Genomic DNA, 22,354 nt, shown 5'->3' on the forward strand with positions numbered 1-22,354 from the left:
GTTATGTAAAAAAAAAAAAGTGCATCGCGCTGCAAATCTTTCAATGCAAATTAAAGAAATAAGAGGGTGGTAAATATTGCGAAAGATAATAATGCAGATAATGGGGTGGGGGTGGGGGTGGGGTGGGGTGAGAGAGCGGGTGGTTGCGGTGGGGCTACACGGAGAGTGAGGGAGAGGGAAGCAGGTCTGCCAGACAGGCCGCGGGCGAAGGCATTCACTAGGGTTACCTTGCCTGGCAGCGCGAGGCAACCTAATCCCCGGGCCAACGTTCCAAATGCCCGGGCCAACGTTCCAAATCCCCGGGACAAGATTCTAAATCCCCGGGCCAACGTTCCAAATGCCCGGGACAACGTTCCAAATCCCCGGGACAAGATTCTAAATCCCCGGGCCAACGTTCCAAATCCCCGGGCCAACGTTCCAAATCCCCGGGACAAGATTCTAAAGCGATACACGCGCCCTCGGCCGGACCTCCTCCTTGTTACACAAGGTTCATCCTTTGTTACACACGTGAAGGGAGCCGCTGTGAATGCATGCAGTGTGTATGTACATGTGTGGGTGTGTGTATAGTTACATAACGGGGCTCTCTTAGTTCCCGGGGTTGCATAAACCCGTGCCTAATGTTAGGAGTTGCAATGCTGCAGTTTGAGGCTGCAGATCGCGGCCAGGCGACTTTGAAGGAACTGCCTCAGCGTTGCAAACGTGGTCGCCGCTAGGCTGGGCTGGGTTAGGTAAAGGTAAGGTAAGGTAAGGTGGGCGGACCGACCCCCCCCCCCCGCCCCCACTGCCCCAAACTCCGCGGTGCGAATGCGACCGGTCGGTTTGAACGGTGCATCCGTGCGTTTGCTGCTTCTCCTCAACCGATAGTCTTGCAAAGGTCTGTCGCAGTGATCAAAGATTCGCATAAGAGTAGGAACCACGACAAAAAGCGCTGGGAGCCCTCAGCGGGTCCGGCAGAGTTAACGTTTCGGGGTGGGGGGGTGCAATGTGATTTACAAGGTCCCCAGCGTTTTGCTTTTATTTACATTGAACTCGATTCGCAACATTCCGCCCTCAGCAGTGAAGCTTTATGTAACTGGCAGGTTGTGTGGGTGTCCCAAACTTCATTGCAATATTTAAGCCAGATGGATGTTGATAAACGTGGCCCACGTAGCAGTAAAGTTCTGACGGCAGCAACAGCCTGGAGTAACAGGTTGTTCACATCAGAACTGAGGGGCTACCGTGCAGGTACATCACCTTCAACGTGCCAGTGACTCAAGTACCTTTGACTGTACAGCCACAAGTTGACGAATGTCACCTGCCAGCCCACTGGAGAACCCAACACCAGGGTGCAGAGATCTACCAGCAAGGCAGAACAGGTACATCCCAAAGGTGGATCTAAGCAGCATATGTTTTCTTTAAAAACTGTCCCAAACAGGTCTCCAACCACTAGCATTCAAACTGGCGAACTCAAATAATTTAGGTGCGAAAACCTTCCGTTAAAATTCCATTAGAATGCACGGGACTATCCCAGAATGTTGCACAAACCACACTCCCCTCGGTTAAAAGCTTCAACCCATCTTTCCGCTCATCACCCTAGGTCAAAAATTCACGTTTTGGCTCAGTTCGGGGCAAACTTTGACGGAAAGTACATTTTTTGGTACTTCATCCCCCACAGTTGAATTACTGCAGATCCCCATTTAAAAAGTCTCATTTGGCAGTTTTAGTAGAGAGGAGATGTAGTCTTAAATGCACACGTTTCTAACACCCAAGGGCTTTTAACCCTGAGACATTTCTCCCTTTCCAGGGTGTCCCAGAGTGGGGATGCAGCTTACTTTTCCACCAGCAAACAGACCTGCATTTATTTAATGCCTTTCATGACCACCAGACCTCACAAAGCGCTTTAGAGCCAATGAAGTACTTTTTGACGTGTAGTCGCTTGTTGGAATCGCAGCAGCCAATTTGCGCACAGCGAGCTCCCACAAACAGCAATGTGATGTCCAATCCTGTGAAACAGTGCAAAACCTTCCATTAAAATGCACGGGAATATCCCAGAATGTTGCACAAACCACACTCCCCTTGGTTAAAAGCTTTGTTTGGATTTCCAGCATCCGCAGTTTTTTGTTTTTATCATTATTATTATTTTAGCAATGTGATAATGATCAGTTAGCCTGTTTGTGTGATGTTGATTTTTTTTTTAATTCATTCACGGGATGTGGGTGTCGCTGGCTGGGCCAGCATTTATTACCCATCCCTAGTTGCCCTTGAGAAGCTGGTGGTGAGCTGCCTTCTTGGACCACTGCAGTCCATGTGGTGTAGGTACACCCACAGTGTGACTTTGTAGTGGTTTTATACAGCTGAGTGGCTTGCTGGGCCATTTCAAAGAGCATTCAAGAGTCAACCACATTGCTGTGGGTCTGGGGGTCACATGTAGGCCAGGCCAGGTAAGGATGGCAGATTTCCTTCCCTAAAGGACATTAGTGAAGTAGATGGGCTTTTACAACAATCGACAATGGTTCCATGGATTGAGGGGTAAATATTGGCCTGGACACCAGGGAGAACTCCCCTAATAGTGTCGTGGGATCTTTTACAATCTCTGGGGCAGGCATTTGGGGCCTTGGTTTAACTTCTCATCTGAAAGACAGCCTCTCCAGTAATGCAGCACTCCCTCAGTGCTGCACCGGACTGTCAGCCTTGATATTTTTTCGTGTGATCTAGATAGGGACTTGAAACCGGAACCTTCTGAGTCAGATGCTTGAAGCTAAGCTGATTGTCAACAGGGAGTAGAATCCTTGCCCCACCCCTTTACCTTCCAAACAGGGGGATCCTCATGGGCTGCCTGGGACTAAACCCAGCAGCCTGGGGCCTTGTGTACGGAGCTTAAACCCATCTTTCCATTAATCTTCATGTATCACAAATTCAGGTTTTAGACTTCTGGTTTGAGGTTTATCCAAAGTAAGTATTGAGCTGGGATCTAACTTAATGGCAGTTTGGGCTTGAGGGGCTGAATGGCCTTTTCTGGTTCCGACTGCTAAACTAAACCTCCAGGGTCGTAAAGTCAAAAACAGGACGAACCAGCAATATATATATATATATATGTATATATATATATATATATATATAAAAGTCTAGGTGCTGAACAGCCTGGGCTTTGAGAGCTGGAATGGTGGTACTTTGGAATAAAAACAGAAAACGCTGGAAAACCTCAGCAGGCCTTGGCCGCATCCTTTGGTGTGGGGGGGGGGGGGTGGGGTGGGGTGGGAAGAGAGAAAAAGAGCCAACGTCTCGAGTCCCGATATGACTCTTCTTTCAGAGCCCGTGTTGGACTCGAAACGTTGACTCTGTTTCCCTTCCCCACAGATGGTGCCAGAGCTGCTGAGATCTTCCAGCACTTTGTTGGGTTTTTTTTTCTTACTTCAGACATCCAGCATCTGCGGTACTTTACTTTTGTTCTCAGGAACTTTGACCTTAGTTTGGACGTCACAGGAACAGAGGATGAACAGAATTGAGGAGGGACGGTTGGGCAGCGGTAGACTTGGTTCTGTGGGAGCTTACAGGTCGTACAAGGGTAGGGAGACCGAGTGGGAGTTTATTTTGTTGGGTTTTTGAGGCTCTGGGAAAGGATGGAGTCAAGGAGACGGTGCAGTCCGATGTTGTTGCAGCACACTGCAGAGAGAGGGAGAGAACGCAGCCGTTTGTTAGGTACATTCTCTGGAGCGTTGCGTCCCAGGAGCCAGGACCAAGGGGTCTGCTTCGGGCGAGCAGAGTCCAGTGGGCAGGGGATCACTTTTTAAATTCTCAGCCCCATGTTCAAATACCTCCATGGCCTTGTTCCCTCCCCCCACCGACCTCTGTAATGTCCTCCAGTCCGTCAGACCTCTGAGGTCTCTGCTTTGCTCCCACAATGGGCTTTTGTACAGCTCCCATTTGCTTTACTGTACTGTTGGCAGCCCTGCCTTCAGCTGTCTAGACCTTAAGCTCCGGCACTGTCTCCCTATACCTCTCTCTCTCCTTTAAGACACTCCTTAAAAACCCACCTCTTTGACCAAGCCTAACACGGCTAATGTGACCTGATGTCAAAACCTTGCCTGACCCACGGTCCTGTGAAGTGACCCGGTGGGGGGAGGGGGGGAGTCCTTTTCATTCCCTTTTAAAAGCGCTATGGAAATGCAGTTTGTTGCTGTTATTCTTTCAGCTGTGTTTTTCTTCCCCCCCACCCCCCCTCTCTACAGAGAACATGCTTTGTTCATTTCACTGTGGCTGCAGAGTGCTCGGTGGGATCCTGCAGGGGTCAAGCCGGTCACGAAGATGGTACAGCATGGCGGACTTCACCCGCAAGCGATGGACTGCGCCGCCAGTTAACCCTGGAAGGGGGAAGGCCGGTACAGCGTTGGCGTGGCGGAGAGGCTCGGCACCCCTCAGCACCACACCCTCCCTCGGCTTTTGCATCAAGGGGTGCGTTAAGAACAAGGACTTAAAAGCGGACCTCGTGTCCTCCATCTTGCCAGTCACGGTGACGGAGATCCGGCAGTACCTCCGGTCGAAGGGCATTGCGTTCCACGACGGGTACAGCTGCCTACATGTGCCCAGCTTGTTTGTCGGGAAGGTGTTCGACACGGGCAAGGCAGAGAAGGAGACCCTCACCCTCTTTATTGACAAGACCACCGGCCAGTTCCTGTGCAAGGAGACGCTACTGGAGGGGAGCTGGGAGGACTTCCAAGACTGCCTGGAAGTGATGCAGAAGGAAGGCCGGGCCAACCTGGGCCCTGACGTACTGCTGAAGGTGCCGGAAAGTGACTGGGAGCTGAGCGAGCAGGAGATGGACCTGAAGGAGGTCCAGCAGATCTGGAACAAAGCGATGGCCTTCGCCGACTTGGAGGAAGAGGAGACCCGTCTGGTCAAAGCCATGTTCGGGATCACAAAGGTTCCCAGCCCAACTCTCAAGAAGCTGAGTGTGAAGTACTTCAAACCCACTAAAAGTTTGGTGTTCCCCTGGTTTAATTGGAGGGATTCGAGCTTGAAAGGGCTAAAGCTGCTTTCGGCCGAGCAGGATGGCCACCGGGTCAACTACGTGGCGACGACCCTGCCAAAGCCCAGCGGCTACCACAACCTCTTCGGTCTCCACGTCCTAACCAGGAAAGACACAACGCTGGTCCTGACTGGGAAGGAAACTGACTGCCTCGCGGTGACCACTGCCACCGGCCTACCCTGCGTCTGCTTGCCCCGGGGCGTGAGCTGCCTACCCCCTCTGCTCCTCCCCTACCTGGAGCAGTTCAAGAGGATCACCCTGTGGCTGGGCAGCGACCTCCTCTCCTGGGAGGCCTCCAAGATCTTCGCCCGCAAGCTCAACGTGAAGCGCTGCTTCCTGGTGCGGCCAGGTGACCAGCAGCCCTGCCCCCAGGAGGCGCTGGCGATGGGCCTCAACCTAGGCAAGATCGTGAAGAGCGCCATCCCCGCCAGTCACAAGTCCATCATCTCCTTCCGCCAGCTGCGAGACGACGTGTTTGGAGAGTTGGCCAACGTCGATCAGGTCTCCGGCATCAAGTGGCAGCGGTTTCCCGATTTGAACAAGCTCCTCAAAGGGCACCGAAAAGGGGAGCTCACGGTTTTCACAGGTAGTTTGGTTACTGTCCCGAACGCAACCCCAGATCTCGGTTACAGCTCCTCCGGTGGCCAAAACGGGACAGATGCACCTGTCAGTTTGGTCATGAGCTTAATAACCCTAAAGTGCAACTTGTCACAAACCTCAGGATGTCCCAAAGCCCTTTACAGCCGATGAAGTAAATTTTGACGTGTGGTCGCTGCTGTGATTTAGGAAACGGGGCCGCCCAATTTGCGCACAGCAAGCTCCCACAAACAGCAAAGTGATAATGACCAGATAATCTGATTTTAGTGATGTTGATTGAGGGATTAATATTGGCCAGGACACCGGTGTTGGGGGGAGGCAGGGGGGGGACTCCTCTGCTCTTCTTTGAAATAGTGCCTGGGGGGTAATGCTTTACGTTCACCTGAGAGGACGGACGGAGCCTGGGTTTAAAGTTTCACCTGAAAGGTGGCACCTCTGACAGCGCGGCACTCCCTCAGTACTGCACTGGAGTGCCAGCCTAGACGATCTGCTCTAAAACCTTCAGCCTTCTGACCCCGAGGCGAGAGAGCTACCACTGAGTCATGGTGGAAATCTCAATGAGCTGTGTGGAGCAGGGCGGGCTCAGGTTTGTTCCTGGTCCCGTGCTGAGTTAGGAGATCCGGGAGCAAGAGCACGGTTTAGCTGAAAGAGGGTTTCCAACCTCAAAAGCCTACCCCAGAATTTGAGTCAGTTTGGTACAAATATTTTGAAATTTGGGGACTTCTCTCAGATTTTGGGTAAGATTAAAGTTGAATCCCTGTTTTTTTCTGTTAACAATTGTCTAAGTAGTAGCGGGCAGCAATCATTCACAGCCTCCCACCTTCAGTAGCAGTTAGTCTAAGCAAATATGTATGGCTTCTCTTTTCTCCATTCCCCCCTCCCCCCCACCACACAAGCTTCTGATTTGCCCCAGTGACTAACACAGTTATCTTGGGGTTGTCACGACTCCACTGGGGACAGTGCGCTGTAATATCAAGCCCCACTCTTCCCCGAGCCGTGACAAATGGGAAAAGTTTGATCAAACCACCAGATTGCCCCAATTCTACCTAACTGTTTAATTTAGGTTAACAGAATACAAGCACCAGGTTTGTAAACTTAGTACATAACTGTTTCTTGAACAAACTGTTGTTAACCAGTGGCAAAAGAAAGAAATAGGAACTGCTAACCCTATAACTTAAACTCTACAAATTCTTAAATCCCTAAACACACACATACAAGACACATAAAACATACAAGACACGTAAGACACACAAAAACATGGATTTTAAGGCTGGGATAAAACAGTTCAATAGCACCAACTCCAGAGTACAGGCTTTGATGGGTTGATTTTGATTGATATCTTCCAAATTCCTTTCAGTTCTTGTTGATGACACGAGGTGGCTCTTCCAGCACTTTCAGTATTTAGTTCACTGGTCGTGCGCTTGCCTTTCAACACCTCTAACATTGATTTTCCCCTTTGCCTCTTGACAGGGGTTTTCAGAGAGAGAGAGCAGGTTATAGAGATATGAGGACAAAAAGCCAACTAGCTACTACTGTAGCATTACTGGAATCTTCCACAGACAGGAAAACAAGGTTTTTAGGGCTTGTTCCTCCCAGGCTAGGAGCTATTCGGCTGCCCTGCTCTCACACCCAACCTGGTGCCAATTCTAACATTGTTGCCTGGCAGCCCCCTTGGTCCAGGACCCCTTTCCCCAGCACCATCCTGTCTTTCATGGCACACTCTATTTCTGGATTGCAACATTGTAAAAATCTCATCCTGTTCCAGTGGACATGTCTTTCAATTTGCAGCCATTGTAATTTTAATTCACAGTCCAACGGAAAATAAAAAGATATGTTCCTTACTGGGTCAGACGATTATGGGTTCATGGCCTCCTACGGGACTTGAGCACATAATCTAGGCTGACATTTCAGTGCAGGACTGAGGGGGTGCTGAATTGCCAGAGGTGTTGTCTTTTGGATGTGGCATTAAACCGGGGCCACCATCTCCCTGTTCAGATAGATTCCATGACCCCTGGGGACTTTGGTCTAAAGGGCTTATCCGAGAGATAGCACCTCCGACAGTGCAGCACTCAGTCAGTACTGCACTGAAAGTGTTGGCTTAGGTTTTATGCTGAAGTCTCTGGAGTGCGAGTCGAATCTACAATCTTCTGACCCACATTAGAAGTTGAGTTTGAGATCAGTACACTGCTGCATTTTTTGTCCATGGGAGCTGTGTGTGGTGGGGATCGGGGTAACCTGTGGCAACCAGCTGTGATTGGGGCTCATCATAAACACCCATCTTTGTCTTGCAAATAGGTCCTACAGGCAGCGGGAAGACGACCTTCATCAGCGAGTGCACTCTGGACCTCTGCATCCAAGGGGTAAACACCCTGTGGGGAAGCTTTGAGATCAACAACATCCGGCTGGCCAAGATCATGCTGACTCAGTTTGCGATGCAGCGCCTGGACGATCAGCTGGAGAACTATGATGAGTGGGCCGACAAGTTCGAGAACCTGCCCCTCTTCTTCATGACATTTCATGGGCAGCACAGCATCAAGTAAAGTATTTGGTGATCCTAATAAGCAACAGTTTATACTTATGTAGCCCCTTTAACGTAGTAAAATGTCCCAAGGTGCTTCACAGGAGCGTTCATCAAAGCAAAATTTTACACTGAGTCACGTAAGGAGGTGTTAAGAATAGGAAAGAGGTCCATTTAACTTGGTCCCGAGCCAACTGGCGAAATGTGAAACTAGGCTTCTTGATAATAGGTTTATTTACAGAACGCAGCATTACAACTTAGAGGAGAGTGAGGTAGAGAGGTTTGGGGAGGGAATTCCAGAGCTTAGGGCCTAGGCAGCTGAAGACATGGTTGCCAATGGTGGAGTGATTCAAATTGAGGATACACAAGAGGCCAGAATTGGAAGGGTGCGTAGATCTCAGGGTTGTGGAACTGAAACCATATTGACGAAAAGTCAATCTCACTTGGTGTGACGCAACCTCTTGCGTTTTCCTTTGCCATAACCCCACGTTAATTGTCTCAGCGGCTCAACACAGCATGCAGCCTGGCTCTGAGACACGCAGCCCAGCTGTGAGTAGTAAGGAGTTGTCATGGTAGCTCTTTGGCCTGTGTTTATAGGCCTCGGGCCTACTTGGCTCCTGATGGGCTGTCAGTTGCTGAAAGAGTACCCATGCTTGTGTATTAGGTAAGGACAGGATCATGCCCGCCTGAGGTACACCCACACTTCCTTCCACAGCTAATTAGCCCGTCGCCACTCATTGCCCAGGCTTGGCCTGTGGCTGAAGGCCCACTTTGTGGCGTAACCAGTGGGCTGTTGCTGCCCATGGAGCATGGGGGCCTGCACCTTTGGAGCAGGAGGGAAGAAATTGGGAGGAATTAGTAAAGGTGTTCAAAATGATGAGGGGTTTCTATTGAGCGAATATGGAGAAACTGTTGCTAGTGGCAGAAGGCACAGATTTAAGATGATTGGCAAAAAAAACCCGGAGGGGAGATGAGGAGCAATTTTTTTAAAAACACAAAAGTTGTGATCTGGAACGCACTGCTTGAAGGGGAGGAAGTAGATTTAGTAGTAACTTTCAAAAGGGAATTACATAAATACTGGAAAAGGACATATTTGTTGGGTTTTGGGGAGAGAGCAGTGGGGATTGGGTTTAATTGGATAGGTCTGTCAAAGAGTTGGCACAGGCACTGAGGGCTGAATGGCCTCCTTCGCTGATTCATTCTGTTGCTAAACAAACAGGTTCTTTGTCATTCTTCCCCCCCCCCCCATCACATATACGGGGTTTGAGTCATAGAGTAGCAAGCGGCAGTAACTGTGCAGGATTACACACTGTACAATGTGTAAGAAGCATCCTGTTATCACACTCTAACAAGTTTTTCATGCAAAAATAATATTGTTGAGACACCAATTCTAAAACTGTATTTTCTTTCTTAGAAGGTTAATTTTTTTAAAAGGGGCTTGATTGTTGCCTCGGTGTATACGATAGTGCCCCCTTTAACCAGCGAGAGCTCTGATGATGACACAGAGGGTGATTGATAGCCAGAGTGCTGGTGATTGGGACATTGGACATGTGTTTTATGGCTCCTTCAGTAACGGAAGGACAGCAGAATCGGTAGGGTGGATATCAGGAGAGTGAATCTGTCTTTTTTTTTAATTAAATCCAGTCCGAGCTGCTCTTATTACAGAAAGCCAGGCAGTGAAGGATCAAACTAGAGCCCATCTTTACACACTTTTTATAAACTTTTATTTGCAGAGATACACACTACTAACATGTACCTCCTAACCCAACAATGGCAGATTAGGAACTTGGCCTGCTGGAGCAAGAAAAGGCCATTCAGCCCATCAAGCCATCTTTGTAGGATTGTTCCATTGTGGCCTTCCCTCTCCCCTCCCCCTACAACCGCAATGGTTGATCCCATGAATTAATGGAATGTAAGTTTTTCTTTGAATGTGGTGTTAATGCGCCTATAACCTTCAGACTCTCTTCAGCAGATTTGGAACCTGCAGCTCCACGGTTCATGCCATCATAATCATCCTCTCCATTACCTGAGTGAAAAGAAACCTCTTTTAACTAACACATCAGTCTTTTCCGATCCATGGATCAGCTATTGAGCAGTGTTAATGTATCGTAACCCCGTAACTGAGAATTATTGGGATTGCAAGCCCTTCTGAACAAGTTCACTGATACTTGGGAATAATTACGTTAAAGAGGTAATTGAATGGGTCATAGAATCATAGAGCACAGAAGGAGGCCATTCAGCCCTATGCTGGCTCTTCGAAAGGACCATCTAATTGGTCCTATTCCCCAGGTCTTCCTATAGGCCATTTTTTTTTCCTCTTTCAAGTATTTATAATTCCCTTTGGAAAGTTACTATTGAATCAGCCTTTCACACAACTCATTGCAGATCACACCAACTTTCACACAGCTCATTGCAGATCACACCAACTCGCTGCTTAAAGAGATTTCTCCTTATCTCCCCTCTGGATCTTTTGCCGTTTACCTTAAATTGTTGTCCACTGGTTACTTACCTCCTTATTTACTTGGAAACATATGGCTGTTCCTTCACTGTCGCTGGATCAAAATTCTGGAACTCTCTCCCTAACAGCACAGTGGGTGTACCTGCACCACATGGACTGCAGCGGTTCAAGAAGGCAGCTCACCACCACCACCTCGTGGGCAATTAAGGATGGGCAATAAGTGCTGGCCCAGCCAGTGATGCCCACATCCTGTGAATGGATGGATGGATGAATGAATTTTTTTTAAAAAATCCGACAAAACCCTTCAGGATTTTGAACGCCTCGAATAAATCTCTCCTTAACCGTCTCTGCTCCAGGGAGAACAATTCCAGCTTTTCTAGCCTCTGCACACGTGTCTGTGCTGAGAGAAGGGAGTGGGGGCTATGAAAAGGCAGGCCGGCAGAGTTGAGAACAGTTAAAGGGATTGAGCATGTTGGGCCTTTATAATGGTTTTCATTCCCAGCCCTCGCCTGCACCTCTAAGTAGCATTGCTTTATATAACCTGACTATCGGTGTGAATTTAACAAGGTCTCTCTTTTGTTGTGCAGGTCAGTCATCGACACAATGCAACATGCGGTGTACATGTATGACATTAGCCACATTGTTATAGACAACCTGCAGTTCATGATGGGACATGAACACCTCTCTGTTGACAAGTAATTGTTCCTCTTTTTAACTAAAACGCGGGCCAAATTGTGATCACAATATCTTGTTCTTTCTACAACCCTTGCAACTGGACTTTAGCACCCGCCCTACATGATTCTCTCCGAGCTGTCTATTTTATGTCCGTGTCCACTAAAACCGGCGGGAGCTCCGTTATTCGATTTCCCTGGGTCTCCTTGACCCCAAAGATTCCCCCGTCCCTGTTCAAAATGTACCCTCTTAGTCATTGGCTCAGCAAACAGGCTCAGTCTCAGGCTGCCGTCATGCCCTTCTCAAGTCCCCCGTGGAGGGGCTTATCCGGCCTAGATATAGAAACTGAAGTCGGCCACTCGGCCCCTCCAGCCCTACTATGCCATTCGGTAAAACCTGGTCAAAATCCAGGGACTCACTCCCTAGTAACACCGTGGGCATGTCTGCACCAGACGGACTGCAGCGGTTCAAGGAGTACCCTCTGAAGGGCAATTAGGCACGGGCAAAAAATGTAAGTCTGTTCGTTTTTACTAATACTAATTTATTTTGGTCCCTCATTCTCGTTAGTCCCTTGGTTCTCTGGTATTCTTGGGGGTGGGGGTGGTGGTGAGGGTGTGGGGTGGGGGGGTGGTGGCATTGGTGTTGAAGTGAGGAGCACGTCAAAGTGGTGACACCTCACAGGAAAAAGTATAAATACAGATCATGGCTGATCCTCCATTTAATCTCCCAACCCCCATATCCCTTGATTCCCTTAGCGCCTAAGAGGGGACCGATCTCTGTCTACAATAAGCTGAACAGCTGAGCATCCACAGCTCTTTGGGGGAAGAGACCTGGGTCAATTCACTGATTGTCATTATATCCTGTCCAGATCAAGAACACACAGCCTGACTGAGGTCAGGAGGAGTTGCCGGTACCTGAGGCTCTTTGTTTGGCCAGTTTGGTCTATTGAATCATTGAGACTCCCTCCAAATCCTTGCATCCTTCACTTTGTTTTACTCTTATATTTCCACCTTACCCCTCCCCCCAATATAGGGCAATTCCTCCATCTAAAAAAAAAATTATTTTCATGAGGTGGCAAGGCCATCATTTGCTGCCAATCTCTAATTACCCTTAAAGTAATTGGCTTGCTAGGCCATTCCAGAGGGCAGTTAAGAGTCGACCACATTGCTGTGGTTCTGGAGTCACACGTAGGCCAGACCGGGTAAGGACAGCAGCTTCCCTTCCCTGGTTGTGACAATCACTGATGGCTTCGTGGCTACCATCACTGGGACTTGAATTGAAATTCCACCAGCTGCCGTGGTGGGATTTGAGCCCATGTTCCCAAAGCATTAGCCTCGGTCTCTGGATTACTAGCCCAGTGACATTACCACTCCATCACCATCTTCCCACTTTGACATGCCCCCCCATTTGTCCAGCACCCTCGTTCCCTGCTGCACCCTCCCCCCTCCCCCACAACCCAAGGACCAAGAGAACCAATGAGAATGAGGAACCGAAAGAAATGAGTGTTAGTAAAAAATATAGTACTGGAGAAACTAAAGGGATTGAAAGTTGATAAATCCCTTGGACTTGATGACCTACGTCCCAGAGTGTTGAAAGAGGTAACTGTAGAAATAGTGGATGCCTTGGGGATCATCTTTCAGAATTCTATAGATCCTAGAATGCTTCCTGTAGCTTGGAAGGTGGCAAATGGAACCCCACTGCTTTCGAAAGGAGGAATAGAGAAATAGGGGAACTACAAACTTGTTAGCCTGACATCGGTAAGAGGAAAATTGCTGGAACCTATTATAAAGGATGTGATAACTGGACACTTAGAAAATAAAAGTAGGATTCGGCAGAGATTTTTGAAAGGGGAATCATGTTTGACAAAACTGTTAGAGTCTTTTGAGGATGTAACTAGCAGAAATAGTTAAGAGGCAACTAGTGGATGTGTATTTGGATTTTCAGAAGCCTTTTGATAAGGTCTCACACAGGAGGTTAGTAAACAAAATTAGGGCACAAGGGATTGGGGGTAATATACTAGTATGGATTGAGAATTGGTTAATGGACAGAAATTAGAGAGTAGGGATAAACAGATCATTGTCAGGTTGGTAAGCTGTGACTAGTGGGGTACCGCAAAGATCAATACTTGGGGCCCCAGCAGTTCACAATCTATATCAACGATTTGGATGTGGGGACCAATTGTAATATTTCCAAGTTTGCTGATGATGTAAAACTAGGTGGGAATGTGAGTTGTGAGGAGGATGCAAAGAGGCTTCAAGGAGATTTGGACGGGCCAAGTGAATGGGCAAGAACATGGCACATGGAATATGATGTAGAAAATGTGAAGTTGTCCACTTTGGAAGGAAAAAACAGAAAGGCAGAGTATTTCTTAAATTGTGAGAGATTGGGAAGTGTTGATGTTGAAAGGGTCTCAGGATCAGTCACTGAAAGCTAACGTGCAGCGAGAAATTAGGAAGGCAAATGGTATGTTGGCCTTCGTCACAAGAGGATTTGAGTACAGAGGGGTAAAGAAGTCTTGCTGCAATTGTGTAGAGCCTTGGTGAGATCGCACCTAGTGTGTTGTGTGCAGTTTTGGTCTCCTTACCTAAGGAAGGATATGTTTGACATAGAGGGAGGACAACGAAGGTTGAGCAGTCTGATTCCTGGGATGGCATGACTGTCCAATGAGGAGAGATTCAGGAGACTGGGCCTATATTCTCTCGAGTTCAGGCAAGTGAGAGGTGACCTAATCGAAGCTTAAAAAGTTCTTACAGGGCTCGACAGGGTGGATATTTCCACTGGTTGGGGGGGTGGGGGGGGGGGTTGTGTAGAACCAGGGGGCACAGTCTCAGAATAAAGGGTAGGCCATTTAGGACTGAGATGAGGAGGAATTTCTTCACTCAGAGGGTGGAGAATCCTTGGAATTCTCCACCCCAGAGGGCTGTGGAGGCTCAGTCAATGCGTATGTTCAAGACTGAGATCGATAGATTTCTAGATATTAAAGACATCGAGGGATATGGGGATAGTGCTGGAAAATGGCATTTTGAGGTAGAACATTATCCATGGTCTAGTTGAAAGGCAGAGCAGGCTAGAGGGGCTGAATGGCCTACTCCTCCTTTCCTGTGTTCCCAAGAACAAAGGAAGAGGAGAACATCATTCAGCCCCTCAGACCTGTTCTACCATTCAGTTAGATCATAGCTGACCTGTACCTCAAGTCCATTTTACTTCCTTAGTCTTAATTTTTTAGGTAAGAAATGTGGAGCTATCGATCTCGGCCTTGAATTTTTCAATTGACCCTCAGCCCAGCTTTGGTGGGGGTGGGGGCAGAGAGTTCCAGATTATCCAATAGCATTTGTGTGAAGAAGTGCTTCCTGACCTGACCCCCCCACCAGCTCTAATTTTAAAGTTATGTCCCCTTCCCCTTGTTCTGGACTCCGCCCACCCCCCCCCACCTCCCCAACAGGTGGAACCAGATACCCGAGGGAGGAGTGGGGGGGGGCTTCCTGTCTGATTGGACGAGTGAAGACTTTGTTTCCCTTTGCTCCAAGTTTAAAAGACTAAAATCCTATCCTCACATCTCAGGTTTTCTGCGCAGGATTATGTTGTTGGAACGTTTAGGAAGTTTGCTACAGACAACAATTGCCATGTAACTCTTGTCATCCATCCCAGAAAGGAGGAGGATGCTAAGGAGCTGCAGACAGCTTCTATCTTTGGGACAGCCAAGGCAAGTCGGATGTCATTTAATTTTACAAAAGAACCATGAGCCAGGTCAGTGATTGATGATTCGCTGTGAATCGCTTGTGGCTCTCCTTACTCTGTCTCGTCCCCATGTTCTGTCAACTCGAGCTCATGCGCATCCTCCGCTGCCCATAGTCCGCACCAAGTCCCATTTACCTGGCGCAGCCACCCCCCCCTCCCCAACCAAACTCGCTGACCAAAACTGGCTCCTGGCCTGACAGTGCCACGATATTTAAAATTTGCATTCTCGTGTCCAATTCTCTCCCCGCCCCATTATCTCTGCAGCCTCCTGCAGCCCTGCAACTCCGAGATCTCGGCGCTCCTCCGACTCTGTTCATCCCCCACTTTCATCATCCCATCCCCCACAACTTAGCTCCCCGCCACCTAACCCCCCCCCCCACCCACCCACTCCCTCCCACTCCCTCCACCGCCCTGGGCCACCATTGGAAACTGCTTCAGCTGCCTGGGCCCCAAGCTCTGTGATGTCCTTCCCTAAAACTCTGCACCCCTCTCTGCTCCTGTTAAAACGCTCTTTATACAGTCAACCTCTTTGACTAGACTATTGATCAGCTGCTCTATAACCTGGCTTGGTGTCAAACCCTTTGTCCGATTATGCTCCTCTTAATGTTTTATCGTCCGAAAGGTGCTACATAAATGCAGGTTATTGTTGACCCAGCACTCCGGAGAAAATTAAAAGCTCAGCTGTTTTAACTTCCTGCTTCAGGAGAATTGAAGTGGGGAGCTGGGCAGAGAAGGAAAGGGGGAGCAGATCCCTTGCATCTGCTTAGAGCCCCAATGTTGGAGTATTCCCAATTCTGGCCCTTATTTGGGATTGTGGTGTCCGACCAATGGTTTTCTCACTGCTCTCATCATAGGTATCTGGATTTGCATGTTCCACTCTTTTAAAAATTGCACTTTGTGCAGTAATTTCCTTACCGGGTGGCAGAGTGAGACACAACATGGGACATTTGTGGGAAGTCTGGTAGAGAGAATAGATAGGTCAACATTATGTTTGTGAGTCCTTCTTTAGACGAATTTTGGGTGATCCACATTCAGGAAGAAAAGAATGAAACTTGTCTCAGCGGGACCCCTGAATAGTGGTTGTGAAAAAGGACAGTCCCTGTGCAGTGCAGTTCTTGAATTTGATATATTTAATATAACACGCGATATAATTTGAAACGTTTCACACTTGGCCCTCAGGTGAGTAGCTGATTCTTGTCCACATTGAACTGCTACATGACACTTCACGGCCCTGATTATGACAGTGCGATGCACCCTCTGATTGAAATCCTACCTAATACTCCCATTTGGCGCTACCTCCTTTTACTTTCATCTCAGTGTTTTTCGTTTGTAAAAGATGTGAGCATCGCTGGCTAAGCCAGCATTTGTTGCCCATCCCTAATAGCCCTTGGGAAGGCGATGGTGAGCCGCCTTCTTGAACCGCTGCCGTCTGTTGGGTGTGAGCTCACCCACAGCGCTGCTGCTTAGGTCAGCGTCCAGTGCTCGGTCCAGTTTCATTATTATGGGGCTCTTCCACAACGGTTTGATTCAAGTGAAAATCTTGCTAGGCCATTTCAGAGAGAAGTTAAGGGTCAACCACATCTGGAGCCACATGTAGGACAGACCGGGTAAGAATGGCAGATTTCCTTCCCAATCTTGGCCACCATGACTGATCCTAGCTTTTTAATTCCAGATTTATTTAATTGAATCCAATCTAAAGTTCCACAGCTGCCCCTGGTGGGATTTGAACTCATGCCTCTAGATTATTAGTTCAGGCCTTTGGATAACCTTACCTCTTGAGAGCGTCGGTTCTGCAAACCCATTCCGGAGGCTTCGTTTGTATGGAGGTTTTGTTGGGAGGGTTGGTGTGGATTCTGGTCACCTCATCTAAAGTCCCAGTGCCTTTGATACAAGGCTGGGTGATGTTTGTATCCATCACCGCGTTCCTGTGCTCGATCCTGTATCTCGTGTGGACTGGATACCGACTGGAATTTGGTGGATTTTGTCTATCATTTTGTTGCCATCGTATTCTACTTTGGAGCATCAGTCCTTGAAGCTGCAGCTGTAGATCGCGAGTCCATCAGTGCAACCACAGCTATTTTTGTGACAGTTCTAGATTTTAGGCAGTACACTATAAATGTTGTTGCTACAAAAGATATTCTCTTTTGTTGTTCCTCTGTGCCACGCATGCAGTTTGGGTCTTGCTTTGAGAAGATGGAAGCATGCAGATTGCAAATGTGAACTGTCTGGAAAGGTGTGAATGGCTGGTTTCGTTATCGTTGGCACAAAACTTTCAAACAACGATGGAAGATGCTTCCCAAGAGAAGAGTGGCCCTTTTCGTAGGCCAATTCTGTTTTTATACTGAAGTATTTCCAGTAAGTCCAGTAACATAACCACTCTGCTGCTAAGCCCTTAATGGCCCCCTTGCTGCTGTGCATGTGTGAAAGTGGACTCACGCCTTGCAGGTTGCTATTCCGATCGATGCTCCTGCTCTCACCACTGCCACTCCTGTCCCTCCCACTTCTCAGACCGCGCCCCCCCCTTTGTGAAACCGCTGCTCCCTTTTCGATATTTCACCTGCCAGAGCTTCCAGTCATCCCTTTATGGCCGCTGGCCCATCCTGGGCCTCTGTTTCCCTGGCAATCCCCAATGGCCGCCGCTCATTCGGAATCTGATGGCTGCTCACACCAGGTAGCTGCTACTTCATGTCCTGAACGCAGTCTCCCAGACCTGCCAGTCCGGCCCCACGGTCCATTCTCGGCCTGGTCAAAGCTAATATCACCACTGGGTGAGGTGAAAAACAGGCCTTCTTGTGTGCCAACCATGCCACCTCAACATGGAGATGGTTAAAATGCCACTGCAATTTGGAAAGGAGTTAAGAGACACAGTTTTCACCGGGTTCTTCACACCTCCAAAGAAAATTCTGTACTCTTCCTGACATTGACCTACATGTTTGTTATATCTGTGCCGTACCTTTGAAAGAGCATTTCACGTAATCCCATTTCTCTTCTCTTGACCCAAAGCCTTTAAGATGCTTCTTTGTCCAATATTAATCCCCATTAAAAGCTCTTCAGGATTCTTATTTCCAATGTATTTCTGGTTGGGCATTCCACATCCTGACAACAACACCACAAAATATTCTCCCTGACACCTCCTTCCTTTTTCTGGTCATAGGACCTTAAATCGATGCCCTTTGGTTACCAGATCACCGGCCAGTGGAAAATAATCGCCCTTCCCATTTACCTCATCACACCCACCCCCCCCCCCCCCCCAATACACCCTCCCCTCAGGGTTTTCCGAATTCTGAAGCCTTTCTTTTCACTCTGGGTTAATCTTCCGAAGGTGTCCTTGACTTTTATTTCCACTGGGGCTAAATGTTCTCCTTTTTTGAGTATTCGGAGCCCAGAAGCTTTGGCTTGTGGGAAGGGGGGAAATGGTAGATGCTGGAACCGTTGCTCACTTCACACTCTCTCCCCCTTCCAGGCCAGTCAGGAAGCTGACAACGTGCTCATTCTACAGGACAGGAAGCTCGTCTCGGGCCAGGGGAAGCGCTACCTGCAGGTGGCAAAGAATCGCTTCGACGGAGACCTGGGCACCTTCCCGCTGGAATTCAAGAAGGCCTCGCTCACCTTCTCGGCCGTCAAAGTGAAAGCCAAGCTGCGGAAGGTGAAGGAGGACGACCCCGCCCCGGAGACCTCTGGGAAACCCGCCGGTGCCAAAGAGAAAAAGTGAGGTCGGCAGAGGAACCCACCCCCTCCCCCGAACTCCCGGGCACGGAGGGCGGTATCGGGAGCGGAGACGGCCACCGTCGATTGACCTCCTGCTGGCACGTGAACTCGGGCTCCCCCGGCGCCCAAGGTTTCCTGTTGCGGTAACGCCGCGGTAACACCGCGAGAACACCGAAGTCAACTCCGCCACTGTGGCAGGGGCTTGTCACCCTGTCGACAGGCCCAGGCCGGTTCCCAATGTGCAGACGGTTCTTTTACTTTCCGTTGCTCTCGTACACTAGCCCTCGGCAACCTTCAAAGGCACGGCGCTATCGTGCTGCGGGTTAATGCTTGGGAAAAGACACTGACGGAACTTTTAAAACAAGTCCGAGCACTTGGGAGCTGCTTAAACGGCAGCTAATTATTTACCTGCCTTCAACCTAACCCTGTGGTCTGAGCCGCAGACCCATCCGAACACCCTCCCTGAATTTTCTCTCCTAAGGAGTTGAAGGCGTTCACTTTTTTTCTGGAGTAACGGAAGGAAAGGTCCTGCATTTATTTGACGCCTTTCACAACCTCAGGATGTCCCAAAGTGCTTTACAACCAATGAAGTGCTTCTGAAGTGTGGTCACTGTTGTAATGTTGGTCGACCCTCAACGTGACAATGAGGGGGGACAATCTGTGTTCAGAGCTCTCAGAGTTGACGTGAACCAACTAATTAACTGACCGACAGGGGCAAAAAAACAATGATGATGCTTGAAATGAAATGTCTTTTTTTTTTAAATAAAAACAAGTTTTTATTCATGTTGTGTTGCAGCCAAATTTAGGAACCTCATTACAGGATTCATAACTGAATACAGCCTATCACTGGCCATCTAGTTTTACAATCTTGCATCCCCGTCCAGTCCAGTTTCGGCTAAAAGATGATATTCAGAAACTAGGAACAAAAGGGAAATCCTGTGGATGCTGGAAATCTGAAATGAAAACAGAAAATGCTGGAAACATTTAACAGGCTGGGCAGTACCTGCGGAGAGGGAAACCCAGCTAACGGTGCTAACAGGTCGATGATTTTCCATCAGAACTGGAATGTGTGAAAGGTCATTGACATACAACAGCAACTCTCTTTCTCACCCCACTGATGCTGCCAAGCCTGGTGAATGTTTTCCAGTATTTTCTGTTTTTATTTGTAAACTGAACTCTTTCTGTCAGTGCCCCTTTGTTATATTTGTGTGTGTGTGGTCATCTGTCTGTATGTGTATGTGGATGTAATTTGTGTATATGTGTCTGCATGTAATGTGTGTTTGTGTCCATCTGCGTGTGTATGTATGTATGCTTGTGTGTATGTATGCGCGTGTATGTGTGTGTGCGCGTATGCGTGCGTGTGTATATGCATGCATGTGTATGCGTGCATATGTATGTATGCGCGTGTGTATGCGTGCGTGTGTATGCACGTGTGTGTATGTAATCGCATGTGTGTGTATGCACGTGTGTGTATGCGTGTGTGTACTTGCGTGTGTGTGTGTGTGTATGCGTATGTACGTCTGTGTGTGTATTTTTATGTATGTGTCTGTGTATATATGTATGTGTCTGTGTGTGTGCGTGTGTACGTATGTGTGTGTGTGTGTGTGTATGTACGTGTGTGTATGTAATCGCATGTGTGTGTATGCGTGTGTGTATGCGCATGTGTGTGTGTGTGTATGCGTGTGTGTGTACGTGCGTGTGTGTGTGTATGCGTATGTACGTCTGTGTGTGTATTTTTATGTATGTGTGTATATATGTATGTGTGTGTGTGTGCGTGTGTACGTATGTATGTGTGTGTGTGTGTGTGTGTGTGTGTACGTGTTTACGTGTCTGTCTCTGTGTATGTGTGTGCATGTCCCTGTGGGTATTCTAACACTACCAACTACCTCCATGTTGACCTCGTTCCTGTTTTGGAGGCCAGAGATATTTTTTTGTGTAGGAAAAATAATCTCAAAATAAAATCCATCCTGTTGATCTGCCCTCAAGCAAAAGTGACAGGAGGTGGTCTGGACATTGCCAGCTGCTGAAGGAATGGATTCGCCCCTGACCACAACTGCCAACCACAGCTGGTAATGCGTCAAATTCTGCTTCCCATTGCCATCAAGGTGGTTGCGACCCATCCTGTGACACCTATTGTTGCTGCTGTTTGGGGCTGTACTGTTGCTTATACCCCGAATGCTGTGATTAGTGCAACACCAGTGACCGTGTATGTGTCTGGCAATCATGCAGCTTTAACTAGAAGATTAATACTTGCTTCTGATTTCATTCTGAATTATGTAGCATTTTTTTGCATTGTTTTTTTTTAAAACTAAATTATGTTTTATTGCTGCTGTGTGCCAGAACTGATTGTACAAACTCTTATGGGGTTACCATGCCTATTAGAAATGAGAATTTGCTCTGATATCTGGACTCCCTGCATTTCTGAGGTCACTTTTTGTTATAAAATGAAACAGAATCCACAGGGTCTGCTGACTTTCAAAACTCTTTGGAACTGTAGCAATTTGCCACCAATAATAAGGTCGGTGCCAATAAATCCAACCAAATTCATTAAGGAGAGATGGGTGGTTAGAATTTGGAACTAGCTGCCACCAAGGAGGAGGCAAGTGACATCGATGCATTTGAGGTGAAGCTGGGTGAGAGAGAGGGGGGTGCGTAGGACCTGATGAAGGAGGATGAGAGAAAGCTCGTCAGTAAAGATGTTTCTCCTTAATGAATTCGGTTGGATTTACTGGCACCGACCTTATTATTGGTGGCAAATTGCTACAATTCCAAAGAGTTTTGAAAGTCAGCAGACCCAGTGGATTCTGTTTCATTTTATAACAAAAAGTGACCTCAGAAGTGCAGGGAGTCCAGATATCAGAGCAAATTCTCATTTCTAATAGGCTTGGTAACCCCATAAGAGTTTGTACAATCAGTTCTGGCACACAGCAGCACAGTAGAAACAAAACATAATTTAGTTTTTTTTTTAAATTTAAAAAAAAGAGGGTGCACAATTCAGAATGAAATCAGAAGCAAGTATTAATCCTCTAGTTAAAGCTGCATGATATAAACACCAGCATTGATTGACCTGTTAATGTTTGAGTTAGTGTTGGAAATACAGTGTAATCTACTTCCTCTTCAGCAGGTGGTGCTGAATCCATGTAACATCACTTGAGGTTTCTTTGCAATTGCGAAACCCAATGTAAAAGGGCAAAGACCCCCCCCCCCCCCCCCCCCACTCCCCAGTGGAGGATTTTTTTATTTGTTAATGGAGGGGGGGGGGGGGGTTAATTTTATGTCCCCTGCTGTGTGATTTTGGTGGTGGGGGAGCGGTGGTGCATGTAAAATACGAGGGGTGGCAAGTCACCACCTTTCTCACCTCTGAGCTGTTCCCCCACAATATGGGAGATGGGAATGTGGATAGGCACCAACATCAGCAGCTCACCTGTAAATAAATAACATGTGAATAAATAATTACGGGTGAATTGAGCTTATCTACAGGCCAGTTGACCCTCATATTACGCTGATTAGGCCATTACACAGTTGGCGTGGGCAGACAGAAAGGAGTAAGCAGCACCTTCAAAAAAAAAAATGTTTTTAAAGGGCAGGAAGGATGGGGGGGTGGGGGTGGGTGTATCTATCTTTGGGTGGGGTGGGGGTCACCCCTTCTCGCCTGCAC

At 48.0% G+C, this 22,354-nt stretch overlaps 1 protein-coding gene and 1 non-coding gene across 13 annotated transcripts; one reads left to right on the forward strand and one right to left on the reverse strand.

The window, feature by feature from the left end:
- Positions 1 to 158: 158 nt before the first annotated feature.
- On the forward strand, positions 159 to 19,440 carry twnk (twinkle mtDNA helicase). 12 transcript variants are annotated; one of them, XR_005945669.1, is made up of 7 exons: positions 159 to 734; positions 3,434 to 3,544; positions 4,209 to 5,591; positions 7,898 to 8,138; positions 11,166 to 11,273; positions 17,161 to 17,343; positions 18,452 to 18,581. XR_005945669.1 is itself a non-coding variant. In XM_041209865.1 (7 exons), exons 2-7 carry the CDS (start codon positions 3,472 to 3,474, stop codon positions 18,698 to 18,700), a joined length of 2,109 nt encoding a protein of 702 aa, XP_041065799.1. In that variant the 5' UTR covers positions 159 to 734; positions 3,434 to 3,471; the 3' UTR covers positions 18,701 to 19,440. The 12 variants fall into 12 exon arrangements, 11 of the variants coding, with proteins under 11 accessions (XP_041065799.1, XP_041065805.1, XP_041065804.1 ...); XM_041209865.1 differs by lacking the exon at positions 17,161 to 17,343 and adding an exon at positions 14,899 to 14,953 and having other exon boundaries at positions 18,452 to 19,440; XM_041209871.1 differs by lacking the exon at positions 17,161 to 17,343 and adding an exon at positions 14,899 to 14,997 and having other exon boundaries at positions 18,452 to 18,583.
- Positions 1,138 to 1,388, reverse strand: LOC121290273. The gene has a single exon (XR_005945750.1). It is a non-coding gene; the product is annotated as a small nucleolar RNA SNORA53 (small nucleolar RNA).
- Positions 19,441 to 22,354: the final 2,914 nt, after the last annotated feature.

Source organism: Carcharodon carcharias, chromosome 17 (genome assembly GCF_017639515.1).
Source record: "Carcharodon carcharias isolate sCarCar2 chromosome 17, sCarCar2.pri, whole genome shotgun sequence".
Lineage (NCBI taxonomy): Eukaryota > Metazoa > Chordata > Chondrichthyes > Lamniformes > Lamnidae > Carcharodon > Carcharodon carcharias.